At 52.4% G+C, this 23,897-nt stretch overlaps 1 protein-coding gene across 2 annotated transcripts; it reads left to right on the top strand.

The window, feature by feature from the left end:
- Positions 1-1,252: 1,252 nt before the first annotated feature.
- gcgr (glucagon receptor) lies at positions 1,253-20,497 on the top strand. 2 transcript variants are annotated; one of them, XM_033044198.1, is made up of 13 exons: positions 1,253-1,407; positions 3,303-3,399; positions 4,747-4,854; positions 5,666-5,787; positions 6,984-7,087; positions 8,288-8,432; positions 11,196-11,355; positions 13,775-13,835; positions 15,777-15,846; positions 16,772-16,860; positions 18,329-18,467; positions 18,776-18,817; positions 19,769-20,497. In XM_033044198.1, exons 1-13 carry the CDS (start codon positions 1,354-1,356, stop codon positions 20,057-20,059), a joined length of 1,482 nt encoding a protein of 493 aa, XP_032900089.1. In that variant the 5' UTR covers positions 1,253-1,353; the 3' UTR covers positions 20,060-20,497. The 2 variants fall into 2 exon arrangements, with proteins under 2 accessions (XP_032900089.1, XP_032900088.1); XM_033044197.1 differs by having other exon boundaries at positions 6,981-7,087; positions 19,769-20,492.
- Positions 20,498-23,897: the final 3,400 nt, after the last annotated feature.

Genomic DNA, 23,897 nt, shown 5'->3' with positions numbered 1-23,897 from the left:
TTCTAAATGGCTTACTCCCTTTTCTTAAACTGTGGCCCCTGGTTCTGGAGAAAGATTCTCCTCAATATCCCGCAGCTCCGCTCTTGCTCCCCCTCCCCCCATTTGTAACGAGGACAGAGTCCCCCTTGTCCTCGCCTTCCACCCCATTTTGTGTTTACCTGAAAGATTCTGACTGTTTAGTTGAGTCCCAGCCTGAAACGTCGCCTGTCCAATCCCTCCACAGATGCCGCCTAACCGGTCGTAGTCTTTAGAGATACAGCGCGGAAACAGGCCCTTCGGCCCAACGAGTCCAGGCCGACCAGCGATCACCTCACACTGCGGACAATTTACAATTTTTACCGAAGCCAGTGAACCTACAACCCTGCACGTCTTTGGTGAGTGGGAGGAAACCGGAGCACCCGGAGAAAACCCACGCAGGTCACAGGGAGAACGTGCAAACTCCATATAGATAGCACCAGTAGTCAGGATTGAACCTGGGTCTCTGATGCTGTGAGGCAGCGACTCTACCGCTGCGTCACCCACCGTGCCGTCCTAAATCCACCCTTGATCTGTACTGATCGCAGTGCCAGTGTGGGTATTGATCGTAGTGCCAGTGTGGGTATTGATCGCAGTGCCAGTGTATATTGATCACGGTGCCAGTGTATATTGATCACGGTGCCAGTGTATATTGATCACGGTGCCAGTGTGGGTATTGATCGCAGTGCCAGTGTATATTGATCACGGTGCCAGTGTGGGTATTGATCGCAGTGCCAGTGTATATTGATCACGGTGCCAGTGTGGGTATTGATCGCAGTGCCAGTGTATATTGATCACGGTGCCAGTGTATATTGATCATGGTGCCAGTGTATATTGATCATGGTGCCAGTGTGGGTATTGATCGCAGGGCCAGTGTATATTGATCATGGTGCCAGTGTAAATTGATCACGATGCCAGTGGGTATTGATCGCAGTGCCAGTGTGTATATTGATCACGGTGCCAGTGTATATTGATCACGGTGCCAGTGTATATTGATCACGGTGCCAGTGTATATTGATCACGGTGCCAGTGTATATTGATCACGGTGCCAGTGTATATTGATCACGGTGCCAGTGTATATTGATCACGGTGCCTGTGTATATTGATCATGGTGCCAGTGTGTATATTGATCACGGTGCTTGTGTGTATTGATGGCTATTCTGAGGTCTACAGTCTCTCATGTCTCAGTTTGCCGGAGCTGCAGGATAATTGACTGGTGGAGTGTTTGTTGCAGGAGGGAGTTCGGGTTGCCCTCGTACCCTGGGCTGATCTGCACCACCCGCTGCGTATCCACGGAGGCCGAGACGCACCCATGGTTCTTGGAGGTGCTGCACAGGCATGGTCCAGCCTCGACTCCTCACCCTCCTCATAGCACTGTCTGCCAACGTTCAGGTGAGCCTCCGCCCGCTGCTCCTGGTCTGGGTCACCCCGTCCCCCCTCTCCCATCAGGGAAGAAACATAGAAACACAGACAATAGGTGCAGGAGTAGGCCATTCGGCCCTTCAAGCCAACACTGCCATTCAATATGATCGTGGCTGATCATCCACAATCAGTACCCCGTTCCTGCTTTCTCTCCCCTAATCCCTTGATTCCCTTAATCCAAAGAGCTCTATCTAACTCTCTCTTGAAAACATCCAGTGAATTGGCCTCCACCGCCTTCTGTGGCAGAGAATTCCACAGATTCACAACTCTCTGGGTGAAAAAGTTTTTCCTCATCTTAGCCCTTGGTGTGGTCTTGTTTATTGTCAGGTGCCCCGAGCTACAGTCAAAAGCTTTTGTTGCTTGGGGCAGGACGGTGGAGCAGCGGTAGAGTTGCTGCTTCACAGCGCCATAGACCCCGGTTCGATCCTGACTACGGGTGCTGTCAGTAGGGAGTTTGCACGTTCTCCCCGTGACCAGCGTGGGTTTTCTCCGAGATCTTCGGTTTCCTCCCACACTCCAACGACGTGCAGGTGTGTAGGTTAATTGGCTTGGTATGAAATGTAAAATTGTCCCTAGTGCGTGTAGGATAGTGTCAATGTGTGGGGATCGCAGGTCGGCGCGGACTCAGTGGGCCAAAGGTCCTGTTTCTGCGCTGTATCTCTAAACTAAACTAATACCTGTTCCTTATCTCGACTGACTATCACACTAGTTCACACTAGTAGCTCCATCCAAGACAGCAATAAAATCACAGAGGATTGTGGATGCCTGCAGAACCATCCTATCACCAGCTAGAGAGCGGTCCTGAGACATTATTGGAGACCCTCGGACTATCTTCAATTGGACTTTACAGGACATTATCTTGCACGAAACGTTATTCAACCTCGAAGTGACTGTTAAACACCACTATAGTATCTGCCTCCACCACCACCCCTGGCAGCGCGTTCCAGGCACCCACCACCCTCTGTGCAAAAGAGCTGTATCTCTACGGTGAAGAGAATGCTGTGGAGGGTGTCCCTGGGAGAGGCTTGAGTCCCAGCCACTTCAACAGACACAGTCTTGTTTTCAATGGGTGGGAAGGAACTGCAGATGCTGGAGTAACTCAGCGGCACAGGCAGCATCTGTGGCGAGAAGGGATGGGTGGCGTTTCGGGTCGAGACCCTTCTTCAGACTTTACGTCAGGGGAGAGGGAGATACAGAGATAAGGATGAGCAAGGCGTGAAACCAGGACAAAGGGGATGGAGATCAAGGAAAAATGTTGAAAAGATCGTTGTTAGCTGGAAGAAGGCAACAAAGCAAACAGAGATAAAAATGTACTCGGAAACACAATAGACAATAGGTGCAGGAGTAGGCCATTCGGCCCTTCGATCTAGCACCGGCATTCATGGCTGATCATCCCCAATCAGTACCCCGTTCCTGCCTTCTCCCCATATCCCCTGACTCCGCTATTTTTAAGAGCCCTATCTAGCTCTCTCTTGAAAGTATCCAGAGAACCGGCCTCCATTGCCCTCTGAGGCAGAGAATTCCACAGACTCACAACTCCCTGTGTGAAAAAGTGTTTCCTCATCTCCGTTCTAAATGGCTTACCCCTTATTCTTAAACTGCGGCCCCTGGTTCTGGACTCCCCCGACCTTGGGAACATGTTTCCTGCCTCGTGCGTGTCCAAACCCTTAATAATCTTGCATGTTTCAATAAGATACCCTCTCATCCTTCTACATTCCAGAGTGTACAAGCCCAGCCGCTCCATTCTATCAACATATGACAGTCATTCTCTCCAGAGATGTTGCCGGTCCCGCTGAGTTACTGCAGCTTTTAGTGTCTACAGTATCTGTGTATTTTCAATGCCTTTCCCTTGCCTCTTCCTCCAGAGGGCATCAGCTGTGGTCCTGGAGAACACGCTGGAGAAGTGGCAGAGATACTATGACGATTGTATCAGGAACATCACCAGGGACCCGCAGCCGAAAGGTAGGATCTCCCCGCCGGCGCGGAGACACGGCGAGGAAACAGGCCCTTCAGCCCGCCGAGCCCGTGCCGACCAGCCATCACCCCGCACACTGGCACTGTCCTACACACACACGCACACACACGAGGGACAATTTGCAATTTTACCATTAACCTGCAAACCCGCATGTCTTTGGAGTGTGGGAGGAAACCGGAGCACCCGGAGAAAACCCGCGCAGGTCACGGGGAGAACGTGCAAACTCCGCACAGACAGCACCCGAGGACAGGATGGAACCCGGATCTGACACATTTCTCCCATCTCCCATCCCCGAGTCCCCCATTTCCCTTTCACAACCCCCCCCCCCCCCATTGCCTCTCCACCCCCCCCCCCCCCCAGTCCCCTTCCACCCACATCCCTCCCTCCAGCTTTACATTTCACTCCTCCTCTCCTCTCTTCACCTGAAGCCCCTTTTGGCCGCTTTTCATCTCCATCCTTTGTCACTTACCCCACCCATCAGCCAACCAAACCCCGCCCTCGCCCATATAAGGTCATGTGATGGAGTAGAATTAGGCCATTCGACCCATCAAGTGTACTCCGCCATTCAATCTATCTCACCCTTCTAACCCCATTCTCCTGCCTTCTCCCCATAACCCCTGACACCTGTACTAATCTCAGTCATAAATATATCCACTGACTTTGTCTCCACAGCGTTCTGTGGCAAAGAATTCCACAGATTCACCACCCTCTGACTAAAGAAATTCCTCCTCATCTCTGCCCTGATAGAACGTCCTTTAATTCTGAGGCTGTGACCTCTGGTCCTAGACTCTCCCACTAGTGGAAACATCCTCTCCACATCCGCTCTAACCAAGCCTTTCACTATCCACCTATCACTTGGGTAGGAAGGTACCGCAGATGCTGGTTTGACACCGAAGATAGACACAAAGTGTTGAAGTAACGCAGCGGGTCAGGCAGCATCTGTGGAGAAAAGGTAAAGGTGACGATTCGGGCCTGTTGAAGGGTCTCGACCCAAAACGTTACCTTTTTTCCAGAGATGCTGCCTGACCTGCTGAGTTCCTCCAACATTTTGTGCCTATCCACCTATCATTTGCTAGACTTGGTTCTGACCCCACCTCTCTTTTCCAGCTTTCTCCCCCCCCCCCCACCCCCCCCCCCCCAACCTACTCCAATCGGTCATAAGGAGGGTCCTGACCTGAAACATCGCTGGTCCATTCACTTACCTGGTGCTGCCTGACCCGCTGGGACCCCCCAGCCCCGCGCGCGCGTGTGTTTACCCCGACTGAAGTTCACTTCCTTTACCTCTAGGTACAATCCTTCTCCGCTCATCGCCACTATTTGTCTCCTCTCCGCAGGTGTGGTCTGTAACCGGACCTTTGACAAGTACGCCTGTTGGCCCGACGCCCTCCCCAACACCACCGCCAATGTCTCCTGTCCCTGGTACCTGCCTTGGTATCATGCAGGTAAATGTCCAGCACCTTCAGGGAACGCAAGGCAGCCCTTGAATCGATCGCAAGTACATTTACAAGGTTAATTCCCGGGTTGGCGGGACTGTCATACGCTGAGAGAATGGAGTGGCTGGGCTTGTACACTCGGGAGTTTAGAAGGATGAGAGGGTATCTCATTGAAACATATAAGATTGTTAAGGGTTTGGACACGCTAGAGGCAGGAAACATGTTCCCAATGTTGGGGGAGTCCAGAACCAGGGGCCACACTTCAAGAATAAGGAGTAAGCCTTTTAGAACGGAGACGAGGGAACACTTTTTCTCACAGAGAGTGGTGAGTCTGTGGAATTCTCTGCCTCAGGTGGAGGCGGGTTCTCTGGATGCTTTCAAGAGAGAGCTAGATAGGGCTCTTAAAAATAGCAGAGTCAGGGGATATGGGGAGAAGGCAGGAACGGGGCACTGATCGGGGATGATCAGCCATGAACGCCGGTGCTAGATCGAAGGGCCGAATGGCCTACTCCTGCACCTATTGTCGATTTTTTTTTTTTTTGTATCAAAGATAATTAATTTTTGTAAGGCAGCATCTGTACCGCTGCCCCACCACGGCCCGTCCGTCGGTCTATAGGCCGATCCCTGTCTTGTAGGCCATTCACAAGTTGTAGGAGCAGAATAAAGGCCATTCGGCCCATCAAGTCTACTCTGCCATTCAATCATGGCTGATCAATCTTTCCCTCTCAACCCCATTCTCTTGCCTTCTCCCCATAACACATCCACTGCCTGGTCCCCCAGTGTAAGTGCCAAGGCACTGTCTGACTCCTCTCTCTTGCAGTGCAGGGCGGCTCCGTGTTCAGGAGGTGTGGGCTGGATGGTGAGTGGCTGACGGACTCGGTGAAGCAGCCCTGGAGGGACAGCAGCCAGTGTGAAAACGACCCCAACGATGACCAAGCTCAGGTGTGTTCCCGGGGCTCACCTGGCCCGCCACGTACGGTGGTCTGGAGCCCAGGGGTGAGCAACCGGCCCTGGGCCCAGGCCTGAAGCCTCTGGACTGAGGCCTGAAACCTTAGAGGCATGCAGCCTTTAAATTGAGGCCCAGAACCATTAAATTGAGGCCTTGAGCCTTTAAGCTCAGGCCTGGAGCCTCTGGGCTGTGGCCTAATCCATTGGGATAATTCAAATGAAAATGAACAGGAGTTAACTGAAGCGCTATTTTGCTGCCAATGATCTCATCCAAGGGAAGCCATCACAGACCAAAATAATCCGTGATAGTAGCAGAATTAGGCCATTCGGTCCATCATGTCTACTCTGCCATTCAATGATGGCTGATCTATCTCTCCCTCCTAACCCCATTCTCCTGCCTTCTCCCCATAACCCCTGACACACTTACTAATCAAGAGTCCGTCAATCTCCGCCTTAAAAAGATCCTCTGACGGCCTCCACTGCCTTCTGTGGCAAAAAATTCCACAGATTCACCACCCTCTGGCTAAAGAAATTCCTCCTCATCTCCTTCGTAAAAGGTACGTCCTTTTATTCCGAGGCACTGCCCTCTAGCCCTAGACTCTCCCACTAGTGGAAACATCCTCTCCATATCCACTCTATCCAGGCCTTCCACTATTCTGTATATTTCAATGAGGTCCCCCCTCATCTATCTAAACTCCAGCGAGTTCAGGCCTAGCACCGACTAACGCTCATCATTCGTTAACCCACTCATTCCTGGGATCCTCAGACATGGGGCCCAAAACTGCTCACAACACTCCAAATGCGGTCTGACTGGTGCCTTATAAAGCCCCAGCATTACATCCCTGTTTTTAGACCGGCCCTTCGGCCCACTGAGTCCGTGCCGACCAGTGATCACCCCGTACACTAACACTATCCAATACGTTAGGGACAATTTACAATTCTTACCGGAGCCAAATAACCTACAAACCCGCACATCTTTGGAGTGTGGGAGGAAACCGGAGCAGCCGGAGGAAACCCACGCAGGTCTCGGGGAGAACGTGCAAACTCTGTACACTCAGCACCCGGTGGTCAGGATCGAACCTGCGTCTCTGGCGCTACGAGGCAGCAACTCTACCGCTGTGCTACTGTACCGTATTCCATTCTGTTATATTCCTATATTAGTAATCCATACATTTCTGTCTCTTCAGCAGGAGCATGGCAGGATTCTAGACGGGTTCATAGTGATGTACACAGTTGGATTCTCCCTCTCCCTGGCAACCCTTGTGTTGGCGTTGGGAATTCTGGTGGGATTCAGGTAAGCAAAGTATCTCTCTGTCGCTCCCCCCTCCGAAAAAGGGCGGCACGGTGGCGCAGTGGTAGAGTTGCTGCCTTACAGCAAATGCAGCGCCGGAGACCCGGGGTCGCCCCCGACTATGGGTGCCGTCTGTACGGAGTTTGCACGCTCTCTCCGTGACCTGCGGGGGTTTTCTCCGGGTGCTCCGGTTTCCTCCCATGCTCCAAAAACGTGCAGGTTCATTGGCTTCAGTAAAAAATGTAAATTGTCCCTAGTGTGTGTGTGTGTAGGATAGCGTTAGTGTGCGGGGATCGCTGGTCAGCGCGGACTTGGACGACCGAAGGGCCTGTTTCCGCGCTGTATCTCCAAACTAAACTAGACCAGCTAGACTACAATTGCAGTCTGAAGAAGGGTTTCGGCCCGAAACGTTGCCTATTTCCTTTGCTCCATAGATGCTGCCTCACCCACTGAGTTTCTCCAGCACTTTTGTCTTCCTGCAATTGCAGAATAATAATAATAATAATAATAATAATAATAATATATTTTAATGTCATTGCACATCAGTGCAACGAGATTTAGTATGCAGCTTCCAACCGATGTCAAAAAATAAAATAAATAAATAAACTGTGCGACGTGACCACCCGAGGGAGACAGTCCAGGGGGGTGGGGGGCACTCAACAGGGCCGGTTCAGAGCCGCTATAGCTCTGGGAATAAAGCTGTTTCTGAGTCTAGAGATTCGGGCGTAGAAGGCATTGTAACGTCTGCCAGAGGGAAGCAGTTCGAACAGTCCATTACAACGGTGTGAGGAGTCTTTATGGATGCTGAGGGCCTTCCTGAGGCACCGTGTGTGGTAGATGCCCTCCAAGGCTGGTAGCTGTGTCCCAATAATCCTCTGCGCTCTGTGGACGACGCGCTGAAGAGCTCTCCTCTCCGCCTCCGTGCAGCTGAGATACCACACAGAGATGCCATACGTTATACAGAAGGTTGTAGATGTAGCCCAGTCCCTCACACAGATCACCATTGACTCCATCTACACCTCAGATGGGTGGAGTAGAGGGGAAGGGGTAGGGATGACTTGGAAGACGAGGGTGGGGGGATGCGTCTGGGAGGGGTGGTGAGGGGTGAGGGAGTGTCGGGGGGGCTCCAGCCGTCTGCGATCTGTGGGCCGGCCCTTTCTAAGTCACGTCCGTCTAAACCCTCCTGTTACTTTGCCCGGTCAGGAAGCTCCACTGCATGAGGAACTACATCCACATGAATCTCTTTGCCTCCTTCATTCTGCGAGCCATGTCCATCCTCGTCAAAGATGCCCTCTTCAAAACGCAGTTTCCCGAGGCCGTCAACATTGAAGTCTGGTTCAACAACGAGGTAGGATCACGTCCCACAGCCTGTCCCCCCCCCCCCCCCCTCCCGCATGTCCCATGGGAGAGAAGGAAGCAAGGAGGGTGTTGCCACAGGGAGAGCCTTGTGCCAGCCAGTAGATCGCAGTACCATGAGTAGGGCACTGGTTTTCGATGACCAGCCATGATCATATTGGAATTGGAATTATAATTGATTTTTATTAATCAAGTATGAAAATTAAACAAGTATGTGAATCATTCGAGGAATTTGATTTGCCATACAGTCATACCAAAAAAAGCAACCACATCAAAAATGTACAGACACATCCACCACAGCGACTCCTCCACATTCCTCACCGCGATGGAGTCTATCTTCTTTCTTTCATCCTTTTTCTCCCATGGGCGGAGGAGTTGAATCATCTGCAGTCGGGGCGGTCGAAGCTCCCGTGGACTGGAGCTCCCGAAGCCGGTCCCTAACCAGGGACCATGAACTCCACGACCTTAAAGGAGTTAACATTATGTTAATGAATGGTGGTGCTGGCTCGAAGGGCCGAATGGCCAACTCCTGCACCTATTTTTCTATGTTTTGCCCACCTGTGTTAGAAATACATTTCTACAGCATCCTTTAGACTTTAAGAGATACAGCGTGAAAACAGGCCCTTCGGCCCACCGAGTCTGTGCCAACCAGCGATCACCCCGCACAGTATCACCATCCTACACACTGGGGACAACTGCAGAAGCCAATTAACCTGCACATCTGCACATCTGCACATCTGCACATCTTTGGAATGTGGGAGGAAACCTGCCTGCGTTTGGCCCCTGTCTCTCCAAACCTTTCTTATCCACGTACCTGTCCAAATGTCTTTTTAATGTTATAGTCCCAACCTCAACTACATTAGCTCCTCTGGCAACGTCTTCCATTTTCTGTGTGGAAAAGTTGCCCCCTCAGATTCCTATTAAATCTTTCCCCTCTCTGCTTAAACCTTTATCCTCTCGTTCTCGATGCCCCTACCCTTGGTAAAAGGAAAGCACGGCGGCGCAGCGGTAGAGTTGCCGCCTCACAGCGCCAGAGACACAGGTTCCATCCTGACCACGGGTGCTGTCTGTACGGAGTTTGCACGCTCTCCCCGTGACCTGCGTGGGTTTTCTCCGGGTGCTCCGGTTTCCTCCCAAGGTGCAGGGTTGTAGGTTAATTGGCTTTGGTAAAAATTGTAAATTGTCCCTCGTGTATAGGAGAGTGCTAGTGTGCGGAGATCGCTAGTTGGTGCGCACTCGGTGGGCCGAAGGGCCTGTTTCCGCGCTGTATCTCTAAAAGTTTAAATCTTTAAAGTAAAGCATCAACAGTTCCTTGTGTCAGAGGAGATGGATGAGGCAGGTATTCTAACAGCATTGAGGATTGTAAGTGTCACAGAGTGATACAGTGTGGAAACAGGCCCTTCGGCCCAACTTGCCCATACTGACCAACATGTCCCAGCTACACTAGTCCCACCTCCCTGCATTTGGCTCCTATCCCTCCAAACCTGTCTTATCCATGTGCCTGTCTCATTGTTTCTTAAACATTGGGATAGTCCCAGCCTCAACTATCTCCTCCGACAGCTCGTTCCATACACCCACCACCCTTTGTGTGAAAAATCATGTATAGCCTTTCTGCTGATTGGTTAGCACACAACAAAAGCTTTTCACTGTACCTCAGTGTACCAATACAATACAATATTTATTCATTGTCATTTGAACCTCAGTGATGCTCATGTGACAATAAACTAAACTCAACTAGTTGCACATGGGGCACATGGAGAGGAATTGTTTGGAGGGATCTGGGCCAAATGGGACTTACTTACATGAGGCACATTGGCCAGCATGGACAAGTATGACTCTATCATCTGTGGCACCAAGGCGGAACGGCACGGTGGCTCAGCAGGTAGAGCTGCTGCCATACAGCGCCAGAGACCCGGGTTCGATCCTGACTACGGGTGCTGTCTGTACGGAGTTTGCACGTTCTCCCCGTGACCTGCATGGGTTTTCTCCAAGATCTTCGGTTTCCTCCCACACTCCAAAGACGTGCGGGCTTGTAGGTGAATTGGCTTGGTGTAAAATGTAAAATTGTCCCCAGTGTGTGCAGGGTAGTTGCCAGTGTGCGGGGATCGCTGGTCGTTGCCCAAGGGCCTGTTTTCGCGCTGTATCTCTTAAAACAAAGATGGGTCCCTGGCCTCAACATTCAATGGGGGAGGAGAGAGATGGAAATGAGGAGATGTGTGTTGAGGCCAGCATTGTTATTTTGTCCCATTGACCACCTCCTCTATCTCTGCCAAACGCAAGGCGATAAAAGAACTATAAATAGACTCATTATCTCGAGAAACTATGTTCTTCTACTCTTCAAATCCCATTCTCAATGCCCTATTGTGGGTTAACCTAAGAATATAATGATTAGCCAAAGACAACACAGCGCTGATTACTGGATTAGTTGGTAGGCTCGGTCCCAGTGCACTCTTGGTTGGAGATTGTGTGCAGTCGACAAGGTCTAGCTCCCAGCTTGGAATGTAACCCAACAACCATCAAAGAGCTGGGGAACGTTTACTTTAACCGCCTGTGTGTCCATTCAGCCCCTCGGTGGGCCGAAGGGCCTGTTTCCACGCTGTCTCGAAACTACAACATAAACTAAACTAAATTCGAGTGATCACACGTGTTTGGTGGGGCGGCCACATCTGGAGCAGATGTTTGCCGCTGTGCGCTGCTGTGGTTACTCTGGCTGCTCGTTGCTTGCGCTCTAACCCTCGGTTTCATTCCTCTGCAGACTGCGGCGGGGTGTCGGACTGCACAGGTGCTGATGCAGTACTGCATCGGGGCCAATTACTACTGGCTGCTGATCGAGGGCATCTACCTGCACAATCTGCTGGTGGTCACCGTCTTCTCAGAGATGAGCTACTTCAACACCTACTTGTGTATCGGCTGGGGTAGGTTCCCCACTCACCCATAGACCCATAGAGCCACAGTCAGAGAGATAGAGCCAGAATCAGTCATAGAGCGTTGGAACAGGCCCTTCGGCCCAATTTGCCCATGCTCACCAACATGTTCCATCTACACCAGCCCCATCTACACTAGACCTAACCTACCTGTGTTTGGCCCATATCCTCTAAACCTCTAAAGGGTGGCATGGTGGCGCAGCAGTAGAGTTGCTGCCTTACAGCGCCGGAGACCCAGTTTCCTCCCACACTCCAAAGACGTGCAGGTTTGTAGGTTAATTGGCTTGGTATGAAAGTAAATTGTCCCGAGTGTGTGTAGGATAGCGTTAGTGTGCGGGGATCGCTGGTCGGCACGGACTCGGTGGGCCGAAGGGCCTGTTTCTGTGCTGTTTCTCCAAACTAAACTAAAACGTCCCCCCCCCCCCCCCATGTACCTATGTCCAACCAATGCCCCTTGGCCTTGCGCTCTCCCATCCATGGCTTTGAGGTTGACTTTGGCCCGTTCCTTGCCTTGAGACAACTGCCCGAGCCGACTGCTCTCCCCTCCCCCCAGCGAGAGCTGCGGGTGGAATGTTGAGGGAGACAACGGCCCTCACCTGGACTTCACCAACACCCTGTAACTTCAACCACAAAAAGACACAAAGTGCTGGAGTAACTCAGCGGGTTCAGGCAGCATCTGTTAAAGATAGTGGAGTCAGGGGATATGGGGAGAAGGCAGGATTGGGGATGATCAGCCATTATCACATTGAATGGCGGTGCTGGCTCAAAGGGCCGAATGGCCTATTCCTGCACCTATTTTCTTTGTCTATAATGCGGATTGGTGACGTTTCGGGTCAGGACCCTTCGGACCCAGTGGGAGGGAGAAAGCTGGACAAAACCCGGCTAGTGAAAGGGTGAATACATGGAACTGCAGTTGCTGGTTAACGAGAGAGAGAAAAGACCCAAAGTGCTGGAGTAACTCAGCGGGTCAAGCAGCATCTCTGGATAATATGGACAGGTGAAGTTTCCAGTCAGGACCATTCTTCAGACTGAAATAACCTCTGACTCACTCCAGCACTCTGTCTTTTTTTGTAAACCAGCATCTACAAGTCTGAAGAAGGGTTTCGGCCCGAAACGTTACCTATTTCCTTCGTTCCATAGATGCTGCTGCACCCGCTGAGTTTCTCCAGCATTTTTGTGTACCTTCTACAGTTCCTTGTTCCCTCATTTCTCTGGCAAATTGTCCCCTTTGCTCTGTGTTTTCTCACCTTACCCTTCCATATCTTTATGCCTCCGAAGAAAGGTCTCGACCCAAAACATCACCCAATCCTTCTCTCCAGAGATGCTGCCTGTCCCGCTGAGTTACTAGAAACATAGAAACATAGAAAATAGGTGCAGGAGGAGGCCATTTGGCCCTTGGAGCCAGCACTACCATTCAATGTGATCATGGCTGATCATCCACAATCAGCACCCCGTTCCTGCCTTCTCCCCATATCCACGGATTCCGCTAGCCCTAAGAGCTCTATCTAACTTTCTTTTGAAAGCATCCAGTGAATTGGCCTCCACTGCCTTCTGAGGCAGAGAATTCCACAGATTCACAACTCTCTGGGTGAAAAAGTTTTTCCTCATCTCAGTTCGAAATGCCTTACCCCTTATTCTTAAACCGTGGCCCCTGGCTCTGGACTCCCCCAACATCGGGAACATGTTTCCTGCCTCTAGCGTGTCCAATCCCTTGATAATTTTATATGTTTTGAAAAGATTCCCTTTCATCCTTCTAAATTCCAGTGAATATAAGCCCAGTCGCTCCATTCTTTCATCGTATGTCAGTCCCGCCAGTTTGGGAATTAATCTGGTGAACCTGCGCTGCGCTCCCTCAATGACAAGAATGTCCCTCCTCAAATTAGGAGACCAAAACTGCACACAATACTCCAGGTGTGGTCTCACCAGGGCCCTGTACAACTGCAGAAGGACCTCTTTGCTCCTATACTCAACTCATCCAGCATTTGATGTGAAACCAAGCGCTGGCTCCTGAGGGCCCTCCGATGGGAGCTAGACGGAGAGTGAGTCCGACCTCCCTCCCCCTGCCCCCCCCCCCTCCCCCCGGATAGAGCCGCTGCCTCACAGCGCCAGAGACCCCCGCTTCGATCCTGACCTCGGGTGCTGTCTGTAGGGAGTTTGCACGTTCTCCCCGTGACCGCGTGGGTTTCCTCCGGGTGCTCCGGTGTCCTCCCGCAACCCAAAGATGTGCGGGTTTGTAGGTTAATTGCCCCCCTGGTGTCGAGGGAGTGGATGCGAGAATGAGATACCGTAGGGACTAGTGTATGAACGGGTGACTGACTCGGTGGGCCGAAGGGCCTGTCTCTGTGCCGTGTCTCTAAACTATACCAAACTAAATTAACTAGTTGTTAACCAGTTTTCTGTTGGTTTTCAGGATCACCGCTGTTGTTCGTTGTTCCATGGATAGTCGTGAAATATTTGTATGAAAACACTGGGTGAGTGAGTCGATGTCGGTGTGACGTTTACACTAATCCCACACTAATTTAATCTGATTCTCTTCTGAAGAAGGGTCTCGACCAGGGGTGGGGAACCTGCGGCCTTAAGGCCACATGCTGCCATCTACGCCATTAAGTGCAGCCTTTCGAATGAATCCAAATTTTGTAGAACATAATCCTTTTATTTTTATTAATATGTTTTTGTTCGTCTTTTATTATTTTTATTTTTATCTTAAAATGAACGTATTTAAAATACCAAAGAGTAAAAGAAGATTCGACTAAATAATCCCCCCCGACTGAGGGCCACAATTAAAACATTAGTACGTCATGAGGGCTTTTGTAACAAAATAATGTACATTTTGAAGTATATCTAACTGAAGTGTCTTGGATGCGGCTTTATTAGATTACAGCTAACTTAATGTGGCATTCCAACATGAAAAGGTTCCCCACCCCTGGTCTCCACCCTGATTACACTTGCTCACACTTGAACTCTAGGCAAAAGGGACAGAAGTGTGAAAACTCACACCTCCAGATTCAGGATAGACACAAAATGCCGGAGTAACTCAGCGGGACAGGCAGCATCTCTGGAGAGAAGGAATGCGTGACGTTTCGGGTCGAGACCCTTCTTCAGTCTGAATGGGTCACCCATTCCTTCTCTCCAGAGAGGCTGCCTGTCCCGCTGAGGTACTCCAGCACTTTGTGTCTACCTTCAGTGTAAATCAGCAGCTGCAGTTCCTTCCTACTCTTATTGTCTTCAAGAAATGAGTGAGTGTGTATGTGTGTGAGAGTGTGTGGGTGTGTGGGTGTGTGTGAGAGTGAGAGTGTGTGTGTGTGTATGTGGGTGTGTGGGTGTGTGTGGGTGTGTGAGCGTTGGTATGTGGGTGTGTGAGTGTGTGTGTGTGTATGTGTGTATGTGAGTGTGTGTATGTGAGTGTGAGTGTGTGTGGGTGTGTGTGGGTGTGTGTGGGTATGTCAGTGTGTGTGGGTGTGTGTGTGTGAGCGTTGGTATGTGGGTGTGTGAGTGTGTGTATGTGAGTGTGTGTATGTGAGTGTGAGTGTGTGTGAGTGTGTGTGTGTGTGTGTGAGTGTGTGTATGTGAGTGTGTGTATGTGAGTGTGAGTGTGTGTGAGTGTGTGGGTGCCAGGCTGCCACCTCTGTAAACATACATGATCAATCACCGTCTTTTTCTTTACTTGCTTGATAATTATATTTCATGCTAATTAGTGAGTGCAAGCGTGCAATATGTTGTCATATTGGTAAATTAAGTATTATATGTTTTCTTGTACCAGTTATACACTGGAATGTAGTGATAGGCTATAATCTTGTTTGACCATCTTGGGAGACTAGCTTGCCCCAGATACAGGATAAAGGGAATGACAATCAGTGCAAGATATAGTCCAGTAAAGTCTGATTAAAGATAGTCCGAGGGTCTCCAATGAGGCAGATAGTAGCTCAGGCCTGCTCTCTAGTTGGTGGTAGGATGGTTCAGTTGCCTGATAACAGCCGGGAAGAAACTGTCCCTAAATCTGGAAGCGTGCGTTTTCACATTTCTGTACCTCTTGCCTGATGGGAGAGGGGAGAAGAGGGAGTGACCGGGGTGAGACTAGGTCCTTGATTATTCTGCAGGCCTTGCCGAGGCAGCGTGAGGTGTAGATGGAGTCGATGGAAGGGAGGTTGGTTTGTGTGAAGGTCTGGGCTGCGTCCACAATTCTCTGCAGTTTCTTGTGGTCTGGGACGGAGCTGTTCCCAAAACCAAGCTGTGATGCATCTGGATAAAGATGCTTTGTACGGCGCATCTGTAGAAGTTGGTGAGAGTTGTTGGGGACACGCATTCTGAGGAAGTAGAGGGGGGAGGGGTGCGTGAGAGAGGGTGCGGGGGGAGGGGGGGAGAGTGCCACATGTGAGGTGGTCGCCATGTTGACGTGCGTTTGTTGCCCGCAGGTGCTGGATGACCAATGAGAACATGGCGTACTGGTGGATCATCCGTACCCCCATCCTGCTCTCCATCTTGGTACTGACCCCTGTCTACCCCAGCCCCACACCACAGTGTACCCCCACACCCACACCACAGTGTACCCCCACACCACAGTGTACCCCCCACACCCACACGTGTACCCCCACACCCACACAGTGTACCCCCCACACCACAGTGTACCCCCACACCCACACCACAGTGTACCCCCACACCCACACCACATTGTACCCCCACACCACAGTGTACCCCCACACCACAGTGTACCCCCACACCACAGTGTACCCCCCACACCACAGTGTACCCCCACACCCACACCACAGTGTACCCCCACACCCACACCACATTGTACCCCCACACCACAGTGTACCCCCACACCACAGTGTACCCCCACACCACAGTGTACCCCCCACACCACAGTGTACCCCACACCCACACCACAGTGTACCCCCACACCCACACCACAGTGTACCCCCACACCACAGTGTACCCCCACACCCCAGTGTACCCCCACACCCACACCCCAGTGTACCCCCACACCCACCCCAGTGTACCCCCACACCAGTGTACCCCCACACCCACCCCACAGTGTACCCCCACACCCACACCACAGTGTACCCCCACACCCACACCACAGTGTACCCCCACACCCACACCAGTCTACCCCCAGCCCCACACCCCTGGACCTATGGGTTTCAAGCAGGGCCGTCTTAACAGCATTCTAGGCCCCCCAGGCAAAGCATTGCACTGGGGCCTCTACACTTCCAGTTTCTTTATGCCGAATTAAATATGCCGTCATGCATTTGCGATGTTCTTCTCCGTCTTTATGTTCTACAGTAACATTCTACACTACATAGATCAGCATGGGGCCCCTATGCTCGTGGGGCCCCGGGCAACTGCCCAGCGAGCCCCTGCTTTCAGACAGATCTGGTTTCATGGCCTTTTTTTCCTTTGTTTATTCCAGATCAATTTTTTCATTTTTATCAGGATCATCCACATCTTGGTCTCCAAACTCCGCGCCCACCAGATGGGATACACTGACTACAAACTCAGGTACAGCCTGGGGCCGTCACCATGCAACACGTACAAAATGCTGCACTCCCCTCCCCTCCTCATCCCCTCCCCTCCCCTCCCCTCATCCCCTGCTCTCCCCTCACCTCCCCTGCTCTTCCCTCCCCTCCCCCGCTCTTCCCTCCCCCACTCTCCTCTCCCCTCACCCCCACTCCTCTCTCCTCCCCCTCCCCTCCCTCACGCTCTCCTCTCCCCTCACCCCCACTCCTACCCCCCTCCTCTCCCCCACCCGCTCTCCCTCCCCTCACCCCCACTCCTACTCTCCCCTCCTCTCCCCCCCCCCCCCCAATCTCCCTCCCCTCCCCTCTCCAGGTGACAGGAGATACGACGGTGACATTTAAGAGGCACATGGATATGCAGGGAATGGAGGGACATAGATACATAGGAAATACGTGCAGGAGTAGGCCATTCGGCCCTTCGAGCCAGCACCGCCATTCAATGTGATCATGGCTGATCATCCACAATCAGTACCCGTTCCTACGTTCTCCCCATACCCCTTGATTCCGCTTGCCCAAAGAGCTCTATCTACCTGTAACTATCACCTCTCATCCTTCTAATTTCCAGTGAATACAAGCCCAGTCGCTCCATTCTTTCATCATATGACGGTCCCGCCATCCCAGGAATTAACCTCATGAGCCTACGCTGCACTCCCTCAATAGCAAGAATGTCCTTCCTCAAATTAGGAGACCAAAATTGCACACAAAATACTCCAGGTGTGGTCTCACCAGGGCCCTGTACAACTGCAGGAGGACCTCTTTGCTCCTCTACTCAACTCCTCTCGTCATGAAGGCCAACAAGCCCACAATACACATCACAAAGCTGCTGTAAATTGCCACTAGTGTGTAGGGATTGGATGAGAATGAGGGGAGAGTGTAGAACTAATGTGTGAACAGGTGATCGTTGGTCGGCATGGACCTAGCAGGCTGAAGGCCCTGTTTCCATGCTGTATCTCTAAACTAAAACTGAAAATGAGAATGTGTAGCGTTGCCAGATGAGATAAGTTTAACTTGGCATTGTGTTGGCCAGTGAGTTTAGTTTAGTTTAGTTTATTATCGTCTTGTGTACCAAGATACAGTGAAACGCTTTTGTTTGCGAGCTATCCAGTCAAACAACAGACTATACAAGATTACAGTCGAGCCGTCCACATTGCACAGACACAGGATAAAGGGAATAATGTTTACTGCACGATAAAGTCCGATTAAAGAGAGTCCAAGGGTCTCCAATGAGGTAGATAGTAGTTCAGGACCGCTCTTGAATTGTTGATAGGATGGTTCAGTTGCCTGATCACAGCTGGGAAGAAACTGTCCCTGAATCTGGAGGTGTGCGTTTTCACACTTCTGTACCTCTTACCAGATGGGAGAGGGGGGAAGAGGGAGTGTCCGGGGTGAGACTGATCCGTGAGTCTGGAACGATCCCTGACCTCTGACCACCCCCCCCCCCCCCCCCCCAGGCTGGCCAAGTCGACGTTGACGCTGATCCCGTTGCTGGGCATCCACGAGGTGGTGTTTGCCTTCGTCACCGACGAGCAGGCCCGGGGAACACTGCGGCACGTCAAACTCTTCTTCGAACTCTTCCTCAACTCCTTCCAGGTGGGCTGCAGCACAACAGTGTGGGGGGGGGGGGGGGGGGGGGGGGGGAGGAGCGGTACCTCAAACAACACCCCCCCCCCCCGGCTTCACACCCCTCCCTCTCCCTTCACAATCCTCCACATCCTGGCACCCCCCCCCCCCCCCTTGTCTCAACTCCCCCCCCCGACAAAGATCCACCCTACCCCGAGCTCCACAGACCCCCTCCCTCCCCCAGTAAACTCGTAGCCCCCCCCCCCCCCCCCACGGTTTGCGTCTAACATGCGTGACGGACGGGGTGGGCCGGTCTGACTTGTGCCTCCTCTCCACAGGGAATGCTGGTCGCCATCTTGTACTGCTTCATCCACAGAGAGGTACAGACATCACCCCCCCCCCCACCACCCACACACACACGCGCACACACACACGCGCACACACACACGCGCACACACACACGCACACGCGCAAGCACACACACTCCACACACACACACTAGCTGCTAGTGCTGGCTCACGTGTGTGTGTCTGTGCGTGAGTGGGTGTGTGTGTGCATGCAAGTGTGTGAATGTGCATGTGTATTCGTTTGTTGTATAGGTGCATGTTTGTGGGTGTACGTGTGTGCATGTTTGTGCATGTGTATGCGTGTGTGTGCGTGCATGTTTGTGTGTGTGCATATGTGTATGTGCATGTGTACATGTGTGTGTGCATGTGTGTGTATGTGTGCATGCAAATGCGTGTGTATGAGTGTGTGTTTGTTGTCCAGGTGCAAGCGTGCGTGTGTACGTGCGTGTGCACGTGTGTAGTTGGTGATAATAACTCGGTGAAATGTGTGCTTTAAGAATGTGCCTGTTAAAATGTAGAGGGAGGAGAGAGAGAGGGGGGGGGGGAGAGAGAATGGGGAGAGAGACATGAAGATGTAAAATGTACTGATCTTGTAAATAACCTGTGAATGACGACAGAAGGACTTGCAGGTGCTGGAATGTGTAAAGCACAAAGTACTGGAGTACCCAGTGGGTCAGGCAGCGTTTGGGAAGGAGGGGACGGGCAGGGGGGACGATGTGGGAGGAAGGGGTGTGTCTGTGGGGCTACACATCACTCACTCTTATCTCCATTTGGTTCTCCCTCCATCTCTCTCCCCCACCCTCCTTCCATCTCATTGTCTCCCCTCTCCTCTCCCATCATCTCCTTCTCCCCCTTTCCTCCTCCCCCAACCTCTCTCCCCCACCCCCCTCTCTCCCCCTCGCCACCCCCCCCCCCCTCCCCCTCTCTCCCCCCTCTCTCCCCCCCCCCCCTCTCTCCCCCCTCTCTCTATCCCCCACCCTCCAGGTCCAGTGTGAGTTGCTGAAACGCTGGAGGCGTTGGAAGTTGGGCAAGGTTCTGGAGGAGCAGTACCGCCACATGTGCAGCATTCCCCCTGCCGCCTCTGCTGCCCTGCCCCCATGCAGCGGCAGCCTGGCCGAGCAGCGACTGGTGCGGGGTGGCAGAGACGGGCCGAACGGCTGCGCGCATCCATGGCCGGGGCCAGGGCCGGATACGGCCTCAGTGCCGCTGCGCTGCCTCCTGCTCTCCCGGGACCCCGGGCAGGGGGCACTCTGCCAGATGGAGAGCAACTGTTAGCCGGCAGCCCCGGGGCCCCACAGCCGGGGGAAGAGAGACCCCCCCCCTCCGGCAACCCGACCCCTCGCACATCCGTGCAGCAGGCCAGGACACCGGCTCCCGGCAGTGCCTCATCGCAGGCATATGCTGCAGGTGCAAGGATGTGGCTCTGACTCTGGGCTCCAATGCAGCAGCTGTGGCTCCGATTCAGCAACATGGTGGTCCAGTGCAGCACATATGTGGCTCCAATGCAGCAGCTGTGGGGCGCCCCTGTCTCGCATTGCATTCAGGGGGGACCTAACAACCAAAAGGGACACACACACACACACACGTACACACGTACACACACACACACACACGTACACACACGTACACACGTACACACACACACACACACACACGTACACACACGTACACACGTACACACACACACACACGTACACACACGTACACACACGTACACACACACACACACACACACACACACACACACACACGTACACACACACACACACACACACACACAAACACACATTCACACTCATACACGCAGACTCACACGCACAGACCCATACACAGGCACACAAACACACACGTACACAACACGCACGCACACACACATACACATGCACACACACACACACACGCACACACACACACACACACACACGTACACACGTGCACACACGTACACACACATGCACGCACACGCATACACGCACACACACACACACGCGCACACATGCACACACACTCACTCACACACACACACACACACACACACTCATACACACACACACGCACACGCACACACACACACACATTATTAATTTAGTTCAGGGATATTGCATGGAAACAGGCCCTTCGGCCCCACCGATTCCATGCCGTTCACACTGGCTCTATCTTACACACTAGGGACAATTTACAGAAGCCAATTAACCTACAAACCTGCACGTCTTTGGAGTGTGGGAGGAAACCGGAGCACCCGGAGAAATCCCACGCAGATCACGGGGAGAACGTGCAAACTCCGTACACGCAGCGCGGATCTCTGGTGCTGTAAGGCAGCAGCTCTACCCGCTGCGCCACTGTTCCACCCTTAGTCTAGTCAGAGCTGTGGGTTTCCGGGACCAGGGTTATGGAGCCATAGGACTGAACTTCCTTGAAGCTGATTCAACTAAAGATCAGCTTTCAGAAACACCGGCGTGAAATCCTCTCGCAAACCCAACCCAGTTCCCCGACCACTCCCTCTCGAGACCCCTCTGGGCGGGTGGAGTGTGTGGGGGGGGGGGGGGGGGGGAGGTCCTGCAGCTCTCTCCTAGAGATAGGGCACCACGGTGGCACAGCGGTAGAGTTGCTGCCTTACAGCGCTTGCAGCGCCGGAGACCAGGGTTCAATCCCGACTAAGGGTGCTGTCTGTACGGAGTTTGTACGTTCTCCCCGTGACCTGCGTGGGTTTTCCCCGAGACCATCTGCAAGTTTCCTCCCGCACTCCAAATACGTGCAGGTTTGTAGGTTAATCGGCTTGGTGTAAGTGTAAATTGTCCCCAGTGTGTGTAGGGTGGTGTTACTGTGCGGGGATCGCTGGTCAGTGAACACTCGGTGGGCCGAAGGGCCTGTTCCCACGCTGTAAACTCTAAACTAAACAAAACTCAGGGGTGTCTTTGTGAGCGGACGCCACAGTTAGAATCCAAGTTGGAATCCCAAGTTTAGCTTCTGCCGGCGTGATAAATATGGAATCAGTGTTTACTTCCGGTGAAGGGCGACCATGTTGACCAGGCCGACATCCATCAAATGTTCCTGAAGTGAGGGGGGGGGTCCTCATGGAAACATACAGAATAGTGAAAGGCCTGGATAGAGTGGATGTGGAGAGGATGCTTCCACTAGTGGGAGAGTCTAGGGCCAGAGGGCACAGCCTCGTAATAAAAGGACGTTCCTATAGAAAGGAGATCAGGAGGAATTTCTTTAGTCAGAGGGTGGTGAATCTGTGGGATTTACTGCCACAGACGGCTGTGGAGGCCAAGTCAGTGTCCCAGATATTTTTCATGTCTAGGAGCAGAATTATGCCATTCGGCCCATCAGGTCGACTCCGCCATTCAATCATGGCTGATCTATCTCTCCCTCCTAACCCCATTCTCCTGCCTTCCCCCCCACAACCCCTGACACCCGCACTAATCAACAATCTATCTATCTCTGCCTTAAAAATATCCACCGACTTGGCCTCCACAGCCGTCTGTGGCAAAGAATTCCACAGGTTCACCACCTCCTGACTAAAGAAATTCCTCCTCATCTCCTTCCTCAAAGGTGCGTCCTTTGATTCCGAGCACTCTCCCGCTGGTGGAAGCAGCCTCTCCACATCCAGGCCCCTATCCTGCTGACCCCTGGTGCAATGAGGACCGCTCTAAACACAGTCAAAGTCCGCGGTTACGGCTTAATGTTGTAAGATAACTGTTTGTGTATCGAACGTTGAATGAACCCAAAATCAACTGAACCTTGTAGATATCTCTAAAACCCCAACCCCCCTCCCTCCCCCCCTCCCCCACCTCCCTATGAAACCTATGAATTATTGAAGCTTATTTGCACAATTTAATTTATATAAACATGTAAGATATGTACATATGTATGATATAGAGATGTTTGTATGTCAGCCTCAGCTAGTGTAGCAGTGTTGTTACTCCTGGTTGAAGTGTGTTCAACACACCCTCCCCCCCCCCCCCCCCCCCTGCTCTTCCCAACCCTGGAGCCCATTCCCGGGATAATATTCCCACCCGGCGTTTGGGAATCAGGGCCGCAAATCCTTCTGCAGGACCTTTCTCCACCCAGCGTGCCCGCCAACGCAGTTACGTGGACCTCCTTGCCCTGTTGAAGCGGGTCTCATTCAGAGGCATGGAGTCGGGAACAAGGCCCTTCGGCCCAACGCGCCCGTGCGGACCAAGATGCCCCAGTTAACGGACCTATTTGCCTCCAGATATTTGCCCATGTTGGGAGACACAAGGAATTGCAGGTGCTGGTTTGCAAGAAAAGACACAGAGTGCTGGAGTAACTCAGCAGGTCTGGCAGCATCTCGGGAGAACTTGGATAGGTGCCGTTTGAAGAAGGGTCTCGACCCAAAACGTCACCCATTCCTTCTCTCCAGAGATGCTGCCTGACCCGCTGAGTTACTCCAGCACAGCTTTGTGTTTTTTTTTTTGTAAACCAGCATCTGCAGCTCCTTGTGTCTCCCTCTGATACTATCCTATCCATGTACCTGTCCATGTGTGTTTAAAAGCTGATATTGTACCTGCCTCAACTACCTCCCCTGGCAGCTCGATCCATGTCCCCACCCCGGGGATGGGGTGGGCCGAGTGGAAATGTTGCCCCTTTGGTTCCTGTCAAACATTGCCCCTCTCACCCCAAACCCTACAGTATGTCCTCTGGTTCTTGATTTCCCCAACCCTGGTTACTTACAGTGTGTATGTGCCTCCGTAAAGGTGCCTCTCCCCCCTCCTCCCATCCCCTCCCCACCCCCCCTCTCCCCTAACCTCCCCCTCTCCCCCCCCCCCCCCCCCCTCCACAGTGCTGAGTACTGCATTTGTCTCAGTAAAGAGGATGGCGATCACCCAGCCAGACGATCGTTTTATTTGCCGCTTGCAGGGACCGACACAAGGTTTTATAAGACCCCACAAAGTACCAGAGGAACTCAGTGGGTCAGGCAGCATCTGCAGAGGAGGAGGGACAGACAACATCTTGGGTCTTCTGAGGAAGGGTCCCGACCTGAAACGTCCCCTGTCCGTTCCCTCCGCAGATGCTGCCTGAGCTGCTGAGTTCCTCCAGCACTTTGTGTTTCACTCGAGATTCCAGCAGCTGCAGTTTCTTGTGGCAC

This window comes from Amblyraja radiata, chromosome 26 (genome assembly GCF_010909765.2).
Source record: "Amblyraja radiata isolate CabotCenter1 chromosome 26, sAmbRad1.1.pri, whole genome shotgun sequence".
NCBI lineage: Eukaryota > Metazoa > Chordata > Chondrichthyes > Rajiformes > Rajidae > Amblyraja > Amblyraja radiata.
Note: the sequence above shows the minus strand (reverse complement) of the source record. Positions and strands in the feature narration are given on the sequence as shown.

Bases quoted from the DNA above. Each gene is read 5' to 3' on its own strand.
- gcgr (XM_033044197.1), top strand. From the start codon at position 1,354: ATGGTCCAGCCTCGACTCCTCACCCTCCTCATAGCACTGTCTGCCAAC. The intron at 3,400-4,746 runs GTAGGATCTCCC...TCCTCTCCGCAG, and splicing joins CAGGGACCCGCAGCCGAAAG to GTGTGGTCTGTAACCGGACC. The intron at 15,847-16,771 runs GTACTGACCCCT...TGTTTATTCCAG, and splicing joins CCATCCTGCTCTCCATCTTG to ATCAATTTTTTCATTTTTAT.